General features: G+C 41.3%; 1 protein-coding gene across 4 annotated transcripts in view; it reads left to right on the top strand.

Annotated features, from left to right (window-relative positions):
* LOC307257046 (uncharacterized protein) overlaps window positions 1–22,240 on the top strand; it is a 96,708-nt gene that overhangs the window by 53,203 nt on the left and 21,265 nt on the right. For all 4 annotated transcript variants that reach the window (XM_080036166.1, XM_080036165.1, XM_080036167.1 and 1 more), the window contains exons 3-4: window positions 19,249–19,423; window positions 20,971–21,091. In XM_080036166.1, coding sequence (XP_079892292.1) covers window positions 19,249–19,423; window positions 20,971–21,091 — 296 coding nt within the window. The remainder of the gene's footprint in view (window positions 1–19,248; window positions 19,424–20,970; window positions 21,092–22,240) is intronic.

Genomic DNA, 22,240 nt, shown 5'->3' with positions numbered 1-22,240 from the left:
CAGATGCACTGGAGTCAGTTGCATCATTTGGCATAGGCCACGCCCATTTGCGATATTATAGATTTTTCGCAAAATCGCGAAAACTGCAAAACTGACTTTTCGCTACTCCTCCCACAATTTTTGGACAATCGACACCAAAGTTTGCACAGAACATCTACCGACCCACACGGAAAGAAATCTTGCTAAAGCATTTTGATCCGACAATGGATAACGAAACGGTAGCGTTTTAAATATTTGTTGATTAGCTACGTTTTACGAAAAAATTCATAAATCCAAAATCATAAGTCGGATCAAGTCCAAATTTTAGACATATGTTGGGGCTACCCTTAATTGCGTTCAATAAAAAATTTGGAGAATTTCGCCATAAGGGGGCGCCATAAATTAGGAAATTTTATATCTCCTAATTGGCCAGAGGAATTTTATTAAAACTCACGGGAAACCATCAAGGGGCATACCCAAGTCTATATGAAAAATATGGCCAAGAAATAGTAATGTTTAAGGGACTTTTTAATAAAATTAGATTTTTTTTTTCCGTCAAAGAAAAAAGGCGGGAATGTTAGCATGTCCATTAACATTACATTGTGCAATTAGCTCCGGCGGCCATTTTGTCAAGGCTGACAATCTGCTTTTGCTCATAACTCGCCAACCACACATCGCACATTAAAAAACTTGACATCCACTTGTTCTGTGAATTGAGCTGCATCGTTCCACCGTGGCACTTTCGCGAAATTCATCCGTAAACAGCGATACCTATACAACTCCCGCACCGAACATCCCACGGTCAAAAACTTTACATCCGCAGATTCTGCGGAGTGAGCGGCCGGCGCGGCGGTTGACGACGAGTTGCGTCGGAGGCTTGGCCCCCGGTAAAAACTGCTTGCAGTTCTAGTTATTATTATTATTATTATTATTTGTCGCCGCTAGAACTGCGTGCACAGCCCAAACCGTAAAGGGTGCAGACATGCCAATTGCATGACTAGATCCAGGTCCGTGAATTTTCAGCATACAAAAAAATTCAGACATGCCGGCCACTAGGTGGCGCTACAACGAAGGAAAACGCGTTTGGGGTCATAACTCCCACACCGAACGTCCCACAGTCAAAAACTTTATATCCACATATGCACTGGAGTCAGCTGCATCATTTGGCATAGGCCACGCCCATTTGCGATATTATAGATTTTTTGCAAAATCGCGAAAACTGCAAAACATATTTTTCGCTACTCCTCCCACAATTTTTGGACAATTGACACCAAAGTTTGCACAGAACATCTACCGACCCACACGGAAAAAAAAATTGTAAAAGAATTTTGATCGGACCATGGATAACGAAACAATAGCGTTTTAAATATTTGTTGATTAGCTACGTTTTACGAAAAAATTCATAAATCCAAAATCATAAGTCGGATCAAGTCCAAATTTTAGACATATGTTGGGACTACCCTTAATTGCGTTCAATAAAAAAATTGGACATTTTCGCCATAAGGGGGCGCCATAAATTATGAAATTTCATATCTCCTAATTGGCCAGAGGAAATTTCTTAAAACTCACGGGAAACCATCAAGGGGCATACCCGAGTCTATATGAAAAATATGGCCAAGAAATAGTAATGTTTAAGGGACTTTTTAATAAAATTAGATTTTTTTTTCCGTCAAAGAAAAAAGGCGGGAATGTTAGCATGTCCATTGACATTACATTGTGCAATTAGCTCCGGCGGCCATTTTGTCAAGGCTGATAATCTACTTTTGCTCATAACTCGCCAACCACACATCGCACATTAAAAAACTTGACATGCACTTGTTCTGTGAATTGAGCTGCATCGTTCCACCGTGGCAGTTTCGCAAAATTCATCCATAAACAGCGATACCTGTACAACTCCCGCACCGAACATCCCACGGTCAAAAACTTTACATCCACAGGTTCTGCGGAGTGAGCGGCAGGCACGGCGCTTGACGACGAGTTGCGTCGGAGGCTTGGCCCCCGGTAAAAACTGCTTGCAGTTCTAGTTATTATTATTATTTGTCGCCGCTAGAACTGCGTCCACAGCCCAAACCGTAAAGGGTGCAGACATGCCAATTGCATGACTAGATCCAGGTCCGTGAAATCTCAGCATACAAAAAAATTCAGACATGCCGGCCACTAGGTGGCGCTACAACGAAGGAAAACGCGTTTGGGGTCATAACTCCCACACCGAACGTCCCACAGTCAAAAACTTTATATCCACAGATGCACTGGAGTCAGCTGCATCATTTGGCATAGGCCACGCCCATTTGCGATATTATACATTTTTCGCAAAATCGCGAAAACTGCAAAACATATTTTTCGCTACTCCTCCCATATTTCTTGGATAATTGACACCAAACTTTGCACAGAACATCTACCGACCCACACGGAAAAGATTTTTTTGAAAGAATTTTGATCCGACCATCGATAACGAAACGGTAGCGTTTTAAATATTTGTTGATTAGCTACGTTTTACGAAAAAATTCATAAATCCAAAATCATAAGTCGGATCAAGTCCAAATTTTAGACATATATTGGGGCTACCCTTAATTGCGTTCAATAAAAAAATTGGACATTTTCGCCATAAGGGGGCGCCATAAATTAGGAAATTTCATATCTCCTAATTGGCCAGAGGAAATGTCTTAAAACTCACGGGAAACCATCAAGGGGCATACACGACTCTATATAATTATTATTAGGGGGCCAAGCCCGAGCAGGAGCTGGGACCGCGTTTTGCACAGCAACGCGGTTCCCAAGCCCTGCGGGGCAGGGAACCCTATTGTTTTTGTAAGGATTATTAGGGGGCCAAGCCCGAGCAGGAGCTGGGACCGCGTTTTGCACAGCAACGCGGTTCCCAAGCCCTGCGGGGCAGGGAACCCTATTGTTTTTGTAAGGATTATTATTATTAGGGGGCCAAGCCCGAGCAGGAGCTGGGACCGCGTTTTGCACAGCAACGCGGTTCCCAAGCCCTGCGGGGCAGGGAACCCTATTGTTTTTGTGGCGATTATTATTATTATTATACTTACCTCCCTAAAACTGTGTCCACAGCCCAAACCGTAAAGGGTGCAGACATGCCAATTGCATGACTAGATCCAGGTCCGTCCGGACTACGCATACAAAAGAATTCAGACATGCCGGCCACTAGGTGGCGCTACACCAAAGAAAACGCGTTTGGGGTCATAACTCCCACACCGAACGTCCCACAGTCAAAAACTTTATATCCACAGATGCACTGGAGTCAGTTGCATCATTTGGCATAGGCCACGCCCATTTGCGATATTATAGATTTTTCGCAAAATCGCGAAGACTGCAAAACATATTTTTCGCTACTCCTCCCATATTTTTTGGACAATTGACACCAAACTTTGCACAGAACATCTACCGACCCACACGGAAAGAAATCATACGAAAGAATTTTGATCCGACCATGGATAACGAAACGGTAGCGTTTTAAATATTTGTTGATTAGCTACGTTTTACGAAAAAATTCATAAATCCAAAATCATAAGTCGGATCAAGTCCAAATTTTAGACATATGTTGGGGCTACCCTTAATTGCGTTCAATAAAAAAATTGGAGAATTTTGCCATAAGGGGGCGCCATAAATTAGGAAATTTTATATCTCCTAATTGGCCAGAGGAATTTTCTTAAAACTCACGGGAAACCATCAAGGGGCATACCCAAGTCTATATGAAAAATATGGCCAAGAAATAGTAATGTTTAAGGGACTTTTTAATAAAATTAGATTTTTTTTTTTCCGTCAAAGAAAAAAGGCGGGAATGTTAGCATGTCCATTGACATTACATTGTGCAATTAGCTCCGGCGGCCATTTTGTCAAGGCTGACAATCTGCTTTTGCTCATAACTCGCCAACCACACATCGCACATTAAAAAACTTGACATCCACTTGTTCTGTGAATTGAGCTGCATCGTTCCACCGTGGCACTTTCGCGAAATTCATCCGTAAACAGCGATACCTATACAACTCCCGCACCGAACATCCCACGGTCAAAAACTTTACATCCGCAGATTCTGCGGAGTCAGCGGCCGGCGCGGCGGTTGACGACGAGTTGCGTCGGAGGCTTGGCCCCCGGTAAAAACTGCTTGCAGTTCTAGTTAGGGGGCCAAGCCCGAGCAGGAGCTGGGACCGCGTTTTGCACAGCAACGCGGTTCCCAAGCCCTGCGGGGCAGGGAACCCTATTGTTTTTGTAAGGATTATTATTATTATTAGGGGGCCAAGCCCGAGCAGGAGCTGGGACCGCGTTTTGCACAGCAACGCGGTTCCCAAGCCCTGCGGGGCAGGGAACCCTATTGTTTTAGTGGCGATTATTATTATTATTCTTATTTGTCGCCGCTAGAACTGCGTGCACAGCCCAAACCGTAAAGGGTGCAGACATGCCAATTGCATGACTAGATCCAGGTCCGTGAAATCTCAGCATACAACAAAATTCAGACATGCCGGCCACTAGGTGGCGCTACAATGAAGGAAAACGCGTTTGGGGTCATAACTCCCACACCGAACGTCCCACAGTCAAAAACTTTATATCCACAGATGCACTGGAGTCAGCTGCATCATTTGGCATAGGCCACGCCCATTTGCGATATTATACATTTTTCGCAAAATCGCGAAAAATGCAAAACTGACTTTTCGTTACTCCTCCCACAATTTCTGGACAATTGACACCAAAGTTTGCACAGAACATCTACCGACCCACACGGAAATAAATCTTGCTAAAGCATTTTGATCCGACCATGGATAACGAAACGGTAGCGTTTTAAATATTTCTTGATTAGCTACGTTTTACGAAAAAATTCATAAATCCAAAATCATAAGTCGGATCAAGTCCAAATTTTAAACATATGTTGGGGCTACCCGTAATTGCGTTCAATAAAAAATTTGGAAATTTTCGCCATAAGGGGGCGCCATAAATTAGGAAATTTCATATCTCCTAATTGCCCAGAGGAAATTTCTTAAAACTCACGGGAAACCATCAAGGGGCATACACGAGTCTATATAAAAAATATGGCCAAGAAATATTAATGTGTAAGGGACTTTTTAATAAAATTAGATATTTTTTTTTCCCGTCAAAGAAAAAAGGCGGGAATGTTAGCATGTCCATTGACATTACATTGTGCAATTAGCTCCGGCGGCCATTTTGTCAAGGCTGACAATCTGCTTTTGCTCATAACTCGCCAACCACACATCGCACATTAAAAAACTTGACATCCACTTGTTCTGTGAATTGAGCTGCATCGTTCCACCGTGGCACTTTCGCCAAATTCATCCGTAAACAGCGATACCTATACAACTCCCGCACCGAACATCCCACGGTCAAAAACTTTACATCCGCAGATTCTGCGGAGTGAGCGGCCGGCGCGGCGGTTGACGACGAGTTGCGTCGGAGGCTTGGCCCCCGGTAAAAACTGCTTGCAGTTCTAGTTATTATTATTATTATTATTTGTCGCCGCTAGAACTGCGTGCACAGCCCAAACCGTAAAGGGTGCAGACATGCCAATTGCATGACTAGATCCAGGTCCGTGAATTTTCAGCATACAAAAAAATTCAGACATGCCGGCCACTAGGTGGCGCTACAACGAAGGAAAACGCGTTTGGGGTCATAACTCCCACACCGAACGTCCCACCGTCAAAAACTTTATATCCACAGATGCACTGGAGTCAGCTGCATCATTTGGCATAGGCCACGCCCATTTGCGATATTATACATTTTTCGCAAAATCACGAAAACTGCAAAACATATTTTTGGCTACTCCTCCCATATTTCTTGGACAATTGACACCAAACTTTGCACAGAACATCTACCGACCCACACGGAAAAGATTTTTTTGAAAGAATTTTGATCCGACCATCGATAACGAAACGGTAGCGCTTTGAATATTTAGTGATTAGCTACGTTTTACGTAGAAATTCATAAATCCAAAATCATAAGTCGGATCAAGTCCAAATTCTAGACATATGTTGGGGCTACCCTTAATTGCGTTCAATAAAAAATTTGGAAATTTTCGCCATAAGGGGGCGCCATAAATTAGGAAATTTTATATCTCCTAATTGGCCAGAGGAATTTTCTTAAAACTCACGGTAAACCATCAAGGGGCATACACGAGTCTATATAAAAAATATGGCCAAGAAATATTAATGTGTAAGGGACTTTTTAATAAAATGTTTAAAAAAAAATTCCGTCAAAGAAAAAAGGCGGGAATGTTAGCATGTCCATTGACATTACATTGTGCAATTAGCTCCGGCAGCCATTTTAATCTGCTTTTGCTCATAACTCGCCAACCAAACATCGCACATTAAAAAACTTGACATGCACTTGTTCTGTGAATTGAGCTGCATCGTTCCACCGTGGCAGTTTCGCCAAATTCATCCGTAAACAGCGATACCTATACAACTCCCGCACCGAACATCCCGCGGTCAAAAACTTTACATCCACGGATTCCGCGAAGTGAGCGGCAGGCGCGGCGCTTGACGACGAGTTGCGTCGGAGGCTTGGCCCCCGGTAAAAACTGCTTGCAGTTCTAGTTAGGGGGCCAAGCCCGAGCTGGCTGGGACCGCGTTTTGCACAGCAACGCGGTTCCCAAGCCCTGCGGGGCAGGGAACCCTATTGTTTTTGTGGCGATTATTATTAGGGGGCCAAGCCCGAGCAGGAGCTGGGACCGCGTTTTGCACAGCAACGCGGTTCCCAAGCCCTGCGGGGCAGGGAACCCTATTGTTTTTGTAAGGATTGTTATTATTATTATTTGTACCTCCCTAAAACTGCGTGCACAGCCCAAACCGTAAAGGGTGCAGACATGCGAATTGCATGACTAGATCCAGGTCCGTCCGGACTACGCATACAACAAAATTCAGACATGCCGGCCACTAGGTGGCGCTACACCAAAGAAAACGCGTTTGGGGTCATAACTCCCACACCGAACGTCCCACAGTCAAAAACTTTATATCCACATATGCACTGGAGTCAGCTGCATCATTTGGCATAGGCCACGCCCATTTGCGATATTATAGATTTTTCGCAAAATCGCGAAAACTGAAAAACCTATTTTTTGCTACTCCTCCCACAATTTTTGGACAATTGACACCAAAGTTTGCACAGAACATCTACCAACCCACACGGAAAGAAATCTTGCTAAAGCATTTTGATCCGACCATCGATAACGAAACGGTAGCGTTTTAAATATTTCTTGATTAGCTACGTTTTACGAAAAAATTCATAAATCCAAAATCATAAGTCGGATCAAGTCCAAATTTTAGAGATATGTTGGGGCTACCCTTAATTGCGTTCAATAAAAAAATTGGAAATTTTCGCCATAAGGGGGCGCCATAAATTAGGAAATTTTATATCTCCTAATTGGCCAGAGGAATTTTCTTAAAACTCACGGGAAACCATCAAGGGGCATACACGAGTCTATATGAAAAATATGGCCAAGAAATATTAATGTTTAAGGGACTTTTTAATAAAATTAGATTTTTTTTTTCCGTCAAAGAAAAAAGGCGGGAATGTTAGCATGTCCATTGACATTACATTGTGCAATTAGCTCCGGCGGCCATTTTGTCAAGGCTGACAATCTACTTTTGCTCATAACTCGCCAACCACACATCGCACATTAAAAAACTTGACATGCACTTGTTCTGTGAATTGAGCTGCATCGTTCCACCGTGGCAGTTTCGCAAAATTCATCCGTAAACAGCGATACCTATACAACTCCCGCACCGAACATCCCACGGTCAAAAACTTTACATCCACAGGTTCTGCGGAGTGAGCGGCAGGTACGGCGCTTGACGACGAGTCGCGTCGGAGGCTTGGCCCCCGGTAAAAACTGCTTGCAGTTCTAGTTATACTTACCCCCCTAAAACTGTGTGCACAGCCCAAACCGTAAAGGGTGCAGACATGCCAATTGCATGACTAGATCCAGGTCCGTCCGGACTACGCAGACAAAAAAAATCAGACATGCCGGCCACTAGGTGGCGCTATATCACGGAAAACGTCATAGCTCCCACACCGAACATCCCACAGTCAAAAACTTTATATGCACAGATTCACTGGAGTCAGCTGCATCTTTTGGCATAGGCCACGCCCATTTCCGTATATATAGATTTTTCGCAAAATCGCGAAAACTGCAAAACTGATTTTTCGCTACTCCTCCCACAATTTTTGGACAATTGACACCAAACTTTTCACAGAACATCTACCAACCCACACGGAAAAAAATCATTCAAAAGAATTTTGATACGACCTTCGATGACGAAACGGTAGCGCTTTGAATATTTGAAAATTAGCTAACTGTTACTTCCTTGTACGAACATATTCATAAATCCAAAACTATACATTGGATCAAGTCCACATTTTAGACATATGTTGGTGCTACCCTTAATTGCGTTCAATAAATAAATCGGAAAATTTCGCCATAAGGGGGCGCCAAAAACACAAAAAGTATATATCTCCTCATCCACTATAGCCTATTTCTATGCTATTTCTTTTTGCTCATTACTCCCCAACCGACCATCCCAGAGTCAAAAACTTTACATCCACAGATTCTGTGAAGTGAGCGGCCGGCGCGGCGGTTGACGACGAGTTGCGTCGGAGGCTTGGCCCCCGGTCAAAACTGCTTGCAGTTCTAGTTATTATTATTAGGGGGCCAAGCCCGAGCAGGAGCTGGGACCGCGTTTTGCACAGCAACGCGGTTCCCAAGCCCTGCGGGGCAGGGAACCCTATTGTTTTTGTGGCGATTATTATTATTATTATTATTATTATTATTATTTGTCGCCGCTAGAACTGCGTCCACAGCCCAAACCGTAAAGGGTGCAGACATGCCAATTGCATGACTAGATCCAGGTCCGTGAAATCTCAGCATACAAAGAAATTCAGACATGCCGGCCACTAGGTGGCGCTACAACGAAGGAAAACGCGTTTGGGGTCATAACTCCCACACCGAACGTCCCACAGTCAAAAACTTTATATCCACAGATGCACTGGAGTCAGCTGCATCATTTGGCATAGGCCACGCCCATTTGCGATATTACAGATTTTTCGCAAAATGGCGAAAACTGCAAAACTGACTTTTCGCTACTCCTCCCACAATTTTTGGACAATTGACACCAGACTTTGCACAGAACATCTACCGACCCACACGGAAAAGATTTTTTTGAAAGAATTTTGATCCGACTATTGATAACGAAACGGTAGCGTTTTAAATATTTGTTGATTAGCTACGTTTTACGTAGAAATTCATAAATCCGAAATCATAAGTCGGATCAAGTCCAAATTTTAGACATATGTTGGGGCTACCCTTAATTGCGTTCAATAAAAAAATTGGACATTTTCGCCATAAGGGGGCGCCATAAATTAGGAAATTTTATATCTCCTAATTGGCCAGAGGAATTTTCTTAAAACTCACGGGAAATCATCATGGGGCATACACGAGTCTATATAAAAAATATGGCCAAGAAATATTAATGTGTAAGGGACTTTTTAATAAAATGTTTAAAAAAAAATTCCGTCAAAGAAAAAAGGCGGGAATGTTAGCATGTCCATTGACATTACATTGTGCAATTAGCTCCGGCAGCCATTTTAATCTGCTTTTGCTCATAACTCGCCAACCAAACATCGCACATTAAAAAACTTGACATCCACTTGTTCTGTGAATTGAGCTGCATCGTTCCACCGTGGCACTTTCGCGAAATTCATCCGTAAACAGCGATACCTATACAACTCCCGCACCGAACATCCCACGGTCAAAAACTTTACATCCGCAGATTCTGCGGAGTGAGCGGCCGGCGCGGCGGTTGACGACGAGTCGCGTCGGAGGCTTGGCCCCCGGTCAAAACTGCTTGCAGTTCTAGTTATTTTTATTTTTCTCCGAGTAAAAGTGGTGCTGCAGCCCAAACCGTAAAGGGTTGGAACATGCCACTTGCATGACTAGTTCAGACCCCCGGCCTCCCGGCCTACAATAAAATTCAGACATGCCGGCCACTAGGTGGCGCTACAATGAAGGAAAACGCGTTTGGGGTCATAACTCCCACACCGAACGTCCCACAGTCAAAAACTTTATATCCACATATGCACTGGAGTCAGCTGCATCATTTGGCATAGGCCACGCCCATTTGCGATATTATAGATTTTTCGCAAAATCGCGAAAACTGTAAAACTGACTTTTCGTTACTCCTCCCACAATTTTTGGACAATTGACACCAGACTTTGCACAGAACATCTACCGACCCACACGGAAAGAAATCATTCAAAAGAATTGTGATCCGACCATGGATAACGAAACGGTAGCGTTTTAAATATTTGTTGATTAGCTACGTTTTACGAAAAAATTAATAAATCCAAAATCATAAGTCGGATCAAGTCCAAATTTTAGACATATGTTGGGGCTACCCTTAATTGCGTTCAATAAAAAATTCGGAGAATTTCGCCATAAGGGGGCGCCATAAATTAGGAAATTTTATATCTCCTAATTGGCCAGACGAATTTTCTTAAAACTCACGGTAAACCATCAAGGGGCAAACACGAGTCTATAGAAAAAATATGGCCAAGAAATAGTAATGTTTAAGGGACTTTTTAATAAAATTAGATTTTTTTTTTTCCGTCAAAGAAAAAAGGCGGGAATGTTAGCATGTCCATTGACATTACATTGTGCAATTAGCTCCGGCGGCCATTTTGTCAAGGCTGACAATCTACTTTTGCTCATAACTCGCCAACCACACATCGCACATTAAAAAACTTGACATCCACTTGTTCTGTGAATTGAGCTGCATCGTTCCACCGTGGCACTTTCGCGAAATTCATCCGTAAACAGCGATACCTATACATCTCCCGCACCGAACATCCCACGGTCAAAAACTTTACATCCGCAGATTCTGCGGAGTGAGCGGCCGGCGCGGCGGTTGACGGCGAGTTGCGTCGGAGGCTTGGCCCCCGTTAAAAACTGCTTGCAGTTCTAGTTATTTTTATTTTTCTCCGAGTAAAAGTGGTGCTGCAGCCCAAACCGTAAAGGGTTGGGACATGCCACTTGCATGACTATTTCAGACCCCCGGCCTCTCGGCTTACAAAAAAATTCAGACATGCCGGCCACTAGGTGGCGCTACACCAAAGAAAACGCGTTTGGGGCTATAACTCCCACACCGAACGTCCCACAGTCAAAAACTTTATATCCACATATTCACTGGAGTCAGCTGCATCATTTGGCATAGGCCACGCCCATTTGCGATATTATAGATTTTTCGCAAAATCGCGAAAACTGAAAAACATATTTTTCGTGACTCCTCCCACAATTTTTGGACAATTGACACCAAAGTTTGCACAGAACATCTACCGACCCACACGGAAAAAAGTTATTCGAAAGAATTTTGATCCGACCATGGATAACGAAACAATAGCGTTTTAAATATTTGTTGATTAGCTACGTTTTACGAAAAAATTCATAAATCCAAAATCATAAGTCGGATCAATTCCAAATTTTAGACATATGTTGGGGCTACCCTTAATTGCGTTCAATAAAATATTTGGAGAATTTTGCCATAAGGGGGCGCCATAAATTAGGAAATTTTATATCTCCTAATTGGCCTGAGGAATTTTCTTAAAACTCACGGTAAACCATCAAGGGGCATACACGAGTCTATATGAAAAATATGGCCACGAAATAGTAATGTTTAAGGGACTTTTTAATAAAATTAGATTTTTTTTTTTCCATCAAAGAAAAAAGGCGGGAATGTTAGCATGTCCATTGACATTGCATTGTGCAATTAGCTCCGGCGGCCATTTTGTCAAGGCTGACAATCTGCTTTTGCTCATAACTCGCCAACCACACATCGCACATTAAAAAACTTGACATCCACTTGTTCTGTGAATTGAGCTGCATCGTTCCACCGTGGCACTTTCGCGAAATTCATCCGTAAACAGCGATACCTATACAACTCCCGCACCGAACATCCCACGGTCAAAAACATTACCTCCACGGATTCCGCGAAGTGAGCGGCAGGCACGGCGCTTGACGACGAGTTGCGTCGGAGGCTTGGCCCCCGGTAAAAACTGCTTGCAGTTCTAGTATTTCAATTGTAATACAACAATATGCCAACTAATTAGATGGTCATTTAAATGCAGGCTATACATGTGTGGGGCATACCTCTAAAAAAAATTAACGTTTTACTCTTAGTAATATGTGTGTTGGTCACCTCCTGTGTATCTAGTAACTGGTGTTACAGGGTTAAAGTGATAGTATTGTGAGCTTGGTGTAGTTAAAGAATTGCAGTAACATTGCCAAAGTATTGTGATCAGATGAGTTTCATAATTATGCACTTCAGGGGAGATTGCCATTATAAGAATTTAGCATGGTAAAACATGATTAGCATCACCTTGTTTATTTTTATATTATCCATAGTTTACAACGTAACACATGCTGTCAAAGAAAGGTACTACAAGCCTCCCCCTGACTGTTATGGTGCTTTCAGCTAGACCTGATTTAAAATAAAATAATGCTAAGAATACCAAGAGCCAGTAGAAGTGTAATGAGATTGTTATTAAAACATGTATATTCGTGTCACATGATTGTGTAACCTATAAGGTTACTGTCATTCTTGTAACATATGGTATTTTTCCTCCTTTAGGAAATGCTGCTGAATCATTGACTGACTGCACTACGGACCAGCAAAGCTGTCACCATGGTGCACCTGTGGACCTAGACCATCTCCAGTTTATACTGTTACGGGACCAAACCAACTTCAGATCCCACATGCAAATCATTGGTTATGTGAAGGGTCATCTCTCTCATATCCCGGTTAAAATTACCCTATAGATATCACACTCAAGGACTAAAGGCAGTGCATTAACCCAATGCTCATTACTTGGTTACCCATGTACATTTTGCATTAGTCCATTGTATACAAGTTGGAAAATTACAGAAATAAAATAAACAAGTGAATGTATTTGAGCATATGGTTTCATGTTTTGCATGTTGATGAAGTGGGATGTTCCACTTGCTTCCACTCATGTCAGCCCTGGGAATCTCCCAGCCAATCCAGAATTTGACCATTTTAAAGCTTGTGGAAGTGCAAACGACTAAAGGACTGTACTAACAATTACCAAAGAACTGGAAACGGAGATAATTGAGTAACTGCATGCTTGACACAGACACATACGGCTAGTTTGAAAATGGTTAAGTGGTGAAAATATTGTATTTATACTGTACACATTTTATTTGTTTTAGGGGGTAATTGTTTTTTGCTGCTTGCCCTGTTCACAGGCGTTACATTGCTATGCTCGGGCACTCCTGCCTGCTTGTACAAACTGTGTGATGTCGACCACAATCTACTGCAGCTAAAACACAATGACTATGGATAACCAAATTCTGCAAATAATCTGAACTGAATCCAAACACTGTATCCTGAGGATGTATGTTTATTTGACATGTTTCTTTACTTTTTATGCATCGCTATGGACCCATTTGTGAATCTGAAATAAATTATGGATATCCCTTGAATGGCCACATAGTGTGTTGCTGTGAGTTCACTTTGTCCATGGGCCAGACCAGAAATCGGTACAATCTTGGTGCACCTCTCGAATATGTATTGATGCGATATACCTTTTATATTTTAAGCTTTATGGTGGTTTTCCCCTCTTACAGCAAAAGTAAGAGCTAGTCATTGAAGGTGAGACACTGCAGGGGAATAGGATATGTTATATTTGTAGATATCATCTTGAAACTTTTCCAGTTGATTACTAGCATTAAAACAATTCGTTTTTGTGTTACCATTTGTTCAGAAATGCTTTATAAATATTCTATTCTGACTGCAGAGATGCTAATTCACGGAAAGGGGTGCATAAAGGGCAACTAGTGAGCTCTTGTAAAGCTGTTGGGAAAGTCCTAAGCCCTCAATTAATTAACATGCTGAAAATTGCTTTTAATTTAAAGGCTCTATCCATCCTGGTTTTATCCAACATCTATATTTTGGTTTGATTTTGCTTTTGCAAATGTTCACAAAATAAGTCACTGTATCCTGAGGATGGATGTTTATTTGACATGTTTCTTTACTTTTTGGCATTGCTATGGACCTATTTGTGAATCTGAAATAATTGAATTGAAATCACATGAATTTACAATTTTGATTTTAAAGATAAGGGAGTCAAAAAGGAAGTAAACCATGTGAAGTCCAGACAAAGGACAGTGACATGGTTTGAGAGGAACTCAATGCTAAGGCTATACATTTTTCATTAACAAAACAATGTTGCCATGAAAGTATGCAATGATATTGGGAAAATGTTTTAAGTTGTTTTTCATCTTCAATCAATCTGTAGCTGTCCCACATTCGGAAAGGTGTTTCCAAGAGTGGGACAGCATGATTTGCCTAATCTGGGACAGTCATTTAAATTGGGGAAATACACATGCAGGAAAATCAAATGTGCAATATGAATTTTATTCAAGGTTTACAGGTCTAATACTCTTATAAAGAAAGCATCCCTGAAGCAAATAGAAATTAACTAAACCCTGTGCCTAGGAAATAGTAATTTTCTCATGTCCTATGTTAACTCAATGCAATGTATTACAGGTCAGGCTATAATGGCAAAGCGCAGAGTTGGGACATGAAGCCAGTGCAAGAAAAGTATTGTTCAAATTGAAACCATCAAACCTGAGTAATGTACCTAAGACCATGAGTGTTAGCAGATACGTTTGATTTGAATTAGTTAAGGGGATATTGTTTTTTTCTGCATAATACAGACTGTCCCAGATTAGAGCGACACACTGTCCCAGATTAAAGCAAACACCTTTTCTTGAGCAATTTTGCACATGGACCACTAATATACGTGCCATCACTTCTCTGAGTATGATATCTGAATTTTTTCTTCTCTTTTAATTAGCCAACATCTTGGGGATTTCAGAATGGTATCACGTATGGGTCAAATATATTGGCTTCATATGTTAATATCGTACATAAATTGAAATTGCAAAAAGTGTCCCACATTAGGGCAACTCACCCTACCAATCATTCTTTATTTCAGATTCACAAATAGGTCCATAGCAATGCCAAAAAGTAAAGAAACATGTCAAATAAACATCCATCCTCAGGATACAGTGACTTATTTTGTGAACATTTGCAAAAGCAAAATCAAACCAAAATATAGATGTTGGATAAAACCAGGATGGATAGAGCCTTTAAATTAAAAGCAATTTTCAGCATGTTAATTAATTGAGGGCTTAGGACTTTCCCAACAGCTTTACAAGAGCTCACTAGTTGCCGTTTATGCACCCCTTTCCGTGAATTAGCATCTCTGCAGTCAGAATAGAATATTTATAAAGCATTTCTGAACAAATGGTAACACAAAAACGAATTGTTTTAATGCTAGTAATCAACTGGAAAAGTTTCAAGATGATATCTACAAATATAACATATCCTATTCCCCTGCAGTGTCTCACCTTCAATGACTAGCTCTTACTTTTGCTGTAAGAGGGGAAAACCACCATAAAGCTTAAAATATAAAAGGTATATCGCATCAATACATATTCGAGAGGTGCACCAAGATTGTACCGATTTCTGGTCTGGCCCATGGACAAAGTGAACTCACAGCAACACACTATGTGGCCATTCAAGGGATATCCATAATTTATTTCAGATTCACAAATGGGTCCATAGCGATGCATAAAAAGTAAAGAAACGTGTCAAATAAACATACATCCTCAGGATACAGTGTTTGGATTCAGTTCAGATTATTTGCAGAATTTGGTTATCCATAGTCATTGTGTTTTAGCTGCAGTAGATTGTGGTCGACATCACACAGTTTGTACAAGCAGGCAGGAGTGCCCGAGCATAGCAATGTAACGCCTGTGAACAGGGCAAGCAGCAAAAAACAATTACCCCCTAAAACAAATAAAATGTGTACAGTATAAATACAATATTTTCACCACTTAACCATTTTCAAACTAGCCGTATGTGTCTGTGTCAAGCATGCAGTTACTCAATTATCTCCGTTTCCAGTTCTTTGGTAATTGTTAGTACAGTCCTTTAGTCGTTTGCACTTCCACAAGCTTTAAAATGGTCAAATTCTGGATTGGCTGGGAGATTCCCAGGGCTGACATGAGTGGAAGCAAGTGGAACATCCCACTTCATCAACATGCAAAACATGAAACCATATGCTCAAATACATTCACTTGTTTATTTTATTTCTGTAATTTTCCAACTTGTATACAATGGACTAATGCAAAATGTACATGGGTAACCAAGTAATGAGCATTGGGTTAATGCACTGCCTTTAGTCCTTGAGTGTGATATCTATAGGGTAATTTTAACCGGGATATGAGAGAGATGACCCTTCACATAACCAATGATTTGCATGTGGGATCTGAAGTTGGTTTGGTCCCGTAACAGTATAAACTGGAGATGGTCTAGGTCCACAGGTGCACCATGGTGACAGCTTTGCTGGTCCGTAGTGCAGTCAGTCAATGATTCAGCAGCATTTCCTAAAGGAGGAAAAATACCATATGTTACAAGAATGACAGTAACCTTATAGGTTACACAATCATGTGACACGAATATACATGTTTTAATAACAATCTCATTACACTTCTACTGGCTCTTGGTATTCTTAGCATTATTTTATTTTAAATCAGGTCTAGCTGAAAGCACCATAACAGTCAGGGGGAGGCTTGTAGTACCTTTCTTTGACAGCATGTGTTACGTTGTAAACTATGGATAATATAAAAATAAACAAGGTGATGCTAATCATGTTTTACCATGCTAAATTCTTATAATGGCAATCTCCCCTGAAGTGCATAATTATGAAACTCATCTGATCACAATACTTTGGCAATGTTACTGCAATTCTTTAACTACACCAAGCTCACAATACTATCACTTTAACCCTGTAACACCATTTACTAGATACACAGGAGGTGACCAACACACATATTACTAAGAGTAAAACGTTAATTTTTTTTAGAGGTATGCCCCACACATGTATAGCCTGCATTTAAATGACCATCTAATTAGTTGGCATATTGTTGTATTACAATTGAAATATTATATGAAAGGGAGAAGCTTTGCCTGTCGCGGGTCGCGGCATGTCTGTGTGCTAAAAATGATGGCGACAAACTCAAATAATCATGCTTAGTGTGTAACATGTCAGCTAGCTCGCTAAATAGCCTAGCAAGAAATGCTGATTACCCTCGCAGGTGACCAGCGCACAAACTACTGTATGATAGTATAATGGTGGGTCAGCATAACAACATACCTCTCTTATCACCGATACTCAGCTCCGCTAGTCTGCAGCCAGCTGCTTTCCTGCTCATTCACGAGGAACAATGTCCGACGAACTCGAGAATGAGCTTGAGCTGTGGACAGCTTTTTTTCCCTCCTCTGTTCGTGTGACAGGCCTCCAAATGAACCAATGAGGTGGCCGCCCCTAAACAAGCTCTTTTGATTGGTCAAGGGGACCATGTGGTTCGCCGATAGATAAAGGCTGCGCCGCGAGTGCGCCATCTGCTGGTGGACCTGTCTAACTGCACCTAAAGTACAGAATTCAAAATACAGGTCTCATTTTACAGGTGGCGTTTTGCAGATCCCTGCGGCACGAATGGGACAATATTCCGTGAGCGCACAGGAAGCGATCCACAAATGCGCAGAGCCAGTTTCACATGTAGAAATGGTTCTGTAAATGTGTAAATAAGAGTTGACATGTCTTTTTTTGTGGTGAAACTATTTGCATTAAAAAAAAATTAAAAAATTATGCAAAATTAAAATACACATTTACAGACTAAATTCTACATATTTGCAAATCGCTTTTTCTTTGTGTGGATATAACTTTACAAAACACAATTACACACATACAAATTATTGCACTTCACATTTGTAACGCTTGTTCTACAGATCTCGGTGGTAGAAGTTGGACAAAATTATGTAAAAATGTAATGTGGCTCACAAACTCACAGGAGGCAATCCACAAATATGCAAACCCCTTTTCACAAGCAGAAACAGATCCGTAAATGCGTAAATATGACTTTGTATTTTCAGAGTAAGTTCTACATATTTGCAAGTCAAAAATTACAGGTTTGTGGATAGTGAAATACGTGTGAATCATGATACACACTTGTCAATTGTCTTCTGTGCTTTTACAAAACTGTTTTGCTTTCACAGATATTAAAGTCTAATAAACTCTTCCATACTCGTAGTCAGGAGTCAATGTAAATGTATATCCTAAATCACTTTGTAATTTGAAATCACTTCATCATTCAACTCTGGTCTGAACGTGGCTTTGATTGTATAATTAAAATAGAAATAGAAATACATATATATACATACATACATACATACATACATACATATATATATTACGATATTGAGTATTTGACATGAATACAGCCCTGTTGAATTTGGGACAGAGAGAAACACCGTTAGGCATTTGAAGTCCTGGTCGAGCGCCTCTCTGACTGAAAGCAGTGAAAGCCGTGTGTAGCTGTTTAAGGAAGTTATAAAAGAGCTGTTGAGTTTTTCCACTGCGGTGCTAATGGAGGTGGACTCACCGGGAGGCCAGGTTTACAAGCACAAGACTGTGTGTGTGTGTGTGTGTGTGTGTGTGTGTGTGTGTGTGTGTGTGTGTGTGTGTGTGTGTGTGTGTGTGTGTGTGTGTGTGTGTGTGTGTGTGTGTGTGTGTGTGTGTGTGTGTGTGTGTGTGTGTGTGTGTGCACCTATAATTGCTCAAACTTAAGTTCACATGAGGGGCTAAGTGTAGAGATGGTGTGTGTGTAATTTTCTTATTAAAACATGACGGTTGGTCGTAATGACTCACTCTAGTGCTGTCAGGGGCAAGGCATGAGGACGGGTTTAAAGCTATATTGCGTAACCTCTGTTGCCCCCATGAGGAATTCTGAGTAATTACAACAACACTGAATATGCATCTACATGAGGTAAAGCCTTCAGTGACTGTGCATGGATTTGTATTCCTTCTGCTGTACGTCCAGGTTTTTTCTTAGCATTAGAATCAACAACTGAAACATTTCTTGGGCTCTTCTTGGAATATTTCTGAGCTCCTGCACCAGTGTCAGGGGGGGTGGGGTGTGGGGGGACACCAGTTTGTAAACGCTGCCATACTGAGAAATATAGAGAGTTTTGTGGAGTTGATAGGCTTAATCAACTTTGTGTCAACTCATTTAGCGACTTCTCTAATATAACCAACATTAATTTACATCAAAAAGTTACGCACTATAGCTTTAAAAATCCCCCTTTTTCTAAATTGTCTTCACAGGAAAGAAAAAGACAAAGTTCCAGACGTTTAGGAAGTTTTTCACGCGGAAGAAGAGAAAGGATCCGCCGGTGCCGGGCGAGGAGGCGGGGCTTAAGGCCAGCCAATCCAGCGGCAATGTCTCCAAAGCATCAGAGAACAACACACTCACCAGATCAGACAAAGAGAAGGGATCAGGGTAAGATCACACACACACGTACGCACGCACGCACGCACGCACGCACGCACGCACTCACTCACTCACTCACTCACTCACTCACTCACTCACTCACTCACTCACTCACTCACTCACTCACTCACTCACTCACTCACTCACTCACTCACTCAGTCACACACACACACACTCAGGGTTAGATGAATTTCTACCCTATTAAGAAAAAATTGTGGAAGTTTAAGCACAAGATACTGATTACGTAGGTGTATCTCTCAAATCTGGAGAAAAGACTTCTAAAGGTAAATAAATCAACTACGGGCCATTGAATGAAATCATTTCCAGTGGGTTGGTAGAGTAATATATTGCCATTATCAAAGATGGAGTCAGTGATTCTGGAGAATGCTTGTTGTCAAAATCCAGTGTTAATAGACAACCTAGGCTCTGTAAACTGCTATGTAAATAAAGGGTCAGTAAACAATGGTGGCTCGCTCGCAACATTCCCACTTACTGTGTATTAACAATTAATCTCAAAAGTGATTTGACAACAAGCAGTGGTTCGGTGACTCCGAGTTTAACCCTTCAAATTTGTATCCATCCACCACGTATTGTACAAAACATAACTACTGACGGTAAAAAAAACAAGTACTTTGTTTCTACTTAATTTCTTGGCTTTCCTTTGTCCTGTCAGACACATATCAACAATCAATCAACATGTATTTACAGTATAAAGCCCTTTGCAGCAACTTGCACCTTTCCAAAAGGGTTTCCAGATATCTCCGTCCCCTAATTTCTATTTCTAAGGAAAAGGACGCTCGTGTTTTAGCATCCATCTCCTGTTGGGTGTCCCGGCTTCCTGTTATTCCAAACGTGTGAGCGGATTGGTCTTCCTGTGGACAATCCTAATATCCTTTTGTTATTCTGAGCCGTGCCATGTCCTGCCAAGGCTATTTAGGAGTTTTTTTGTCCGTGTTACAGGATATATAACCTGTTACAGTGCTAGGGAAGCCATTGTTGTTGTTGTTTTGATTTTTTTAACCATGTTTCTATTTTTGGTTGATGGTATTTGGCGAGACACTACAGGCAAAAATATAGTTTTTTTTTTCAAGCACTGGTCAATTTTGCGATTTTTGGCTATTTTGCTTCCATAACATGTCTTCTTTCAAACTAGTATAAGTAAAAGATCCAAATTGTACACAAAGGTGTTTTATATGACTAAACCTTGTCTGTTTGAATCTGTATATTTCTCATATTCAACCATCTTTAACAGACATTATCTCAACATTAGTTTTTTTTTTCAATATTCTGAACCACGAATCTCAACTTTTAAAGCACCTACATCAACTTTAACTTTCCATAATAATTCTTAGCATTATTCTGATCATCACACAGTTTTAAAATAAGGACATAAGGAAGTCTATATTTGAATTGCTACAATGAAATATGTGTTGGCAGTCTCACAAGAACAGCAATACACAAGGTTATAATCACACCAACATGAGACAAAGACAGGCAAACACTCTGTCAAACACTTTATTCTGTGTTGATATATTTCATCTCCTGTCTCTCTGCAGGTCAAAGGTCAGCCTGGGCACCAAGGCTTTGTCCCACGACTCTGTCTTTGTGTCTGACTCGTCCACCGAGGCTCTGGGGGCGTCCCAGGACAGCATCCACGGGAAAGTCAAAAACCTACAGGTAAGAGTACACATAGAAAGCTATAACTGGGCTTTAAGTGTGAGTATTTAAAGGTGTAGTCAGCGATTCTGGTTAGAGTATACAAACATATTTCGAACATGTTGTTACAATTATCAATTATTTGTCATTCATGTCTCAAATGATGCTTTCTATTTTGTGAACCATCATTATTTTTCAATCAAATCAAATCAAATCATATAGAGCTATAACTGGGCTTTAAGTTTGAGTATTTAAAGGTGTAGTCAGCGATTCTGGAGAATGCTTGTTGTCCAGAAATCAGTGAATATCTCCTCACGATCCGCTACCTGTCCATACTGTGTGTGCGCTGAAAAAATCTGATGTTAATACACAGCCTAGGCTCTATAAACAGGCATGTGGCTGGGTACGGTGGGCCCCCTTTGTTTGCATACCCTATTGTTTTCATACCCGTTTACAGAGCCTAGGCTGAGTATTAACACTGTTTTTTTAGTATACACACAGCATGGGACAGGTAGCGAATCATGAAGAGATATTCACTGATTTTGAACAAAAAGTGAAGTGTTCTCCAGAATGGTTGATGGTAAAATGGTAAATATACTTGTCTTATATAGCGCTTTTAGCAGATTTTCTCAGCCCCAAAGCTCTTTACATTTCTTACCACATTCACCCTTTCATACACACAGTCATACACCGATGGCAGTAGCTACCATGCACTGACTACACCTTTAAAGGCTGGTCCTTCGAGGGACATATGTCTAGGAGTCTTATTGACCCTGATCCCCCGACCTGCATCTGGAGAGAGAGGGAGAGAGAGAGAGAGAGAGAGAGAGAGAGAGAGAGAGAGAGAGAGAGAGAGAGAGAGAGAGAGAGAGAGAGAGAGAGAGAGAGAGAGAGAGAGAGAGAGAGAGAGAGAGAGAGAGAGAGAGAGAGAGAGAGAGAGAGAGAGAGAGAGAGAGAGAGAGGCAGACAGAGATAGAGAGAGAGAGAGAGACAGAGAGAGACAGAGATAGAGAGAGAGACAGAGACAGAGAGATAGACAGACAGACAGACAGACAGACAGAGAGTGTGAGAGAGGGAGAGGGAGAGAGAGAGACAGAGAGAGAGAGAGGGAGAGAGAGAGGGAGAGAGAGAGACAGACAGAGAGAGAGAGAGGGAAAGAGAGAGAGAGAG

The sequence above is a fragment of the Ammodytes marinus genome (genome assembly GCF_949987685.1).
Source record: "Ammodytes marinus genome assembly, chromosome: 10".
Taxonomy (NCBI): domain Eukaryota; kingdom Metazoa; phylum Chordata; class Actinopteri; order Uranoscopiformes; family Ammodytidae; genus Ammodytes; species Ammodytes marinus.
This window is presented reverse-complemented; position numbering and strand designations above follow the sequence as displayed.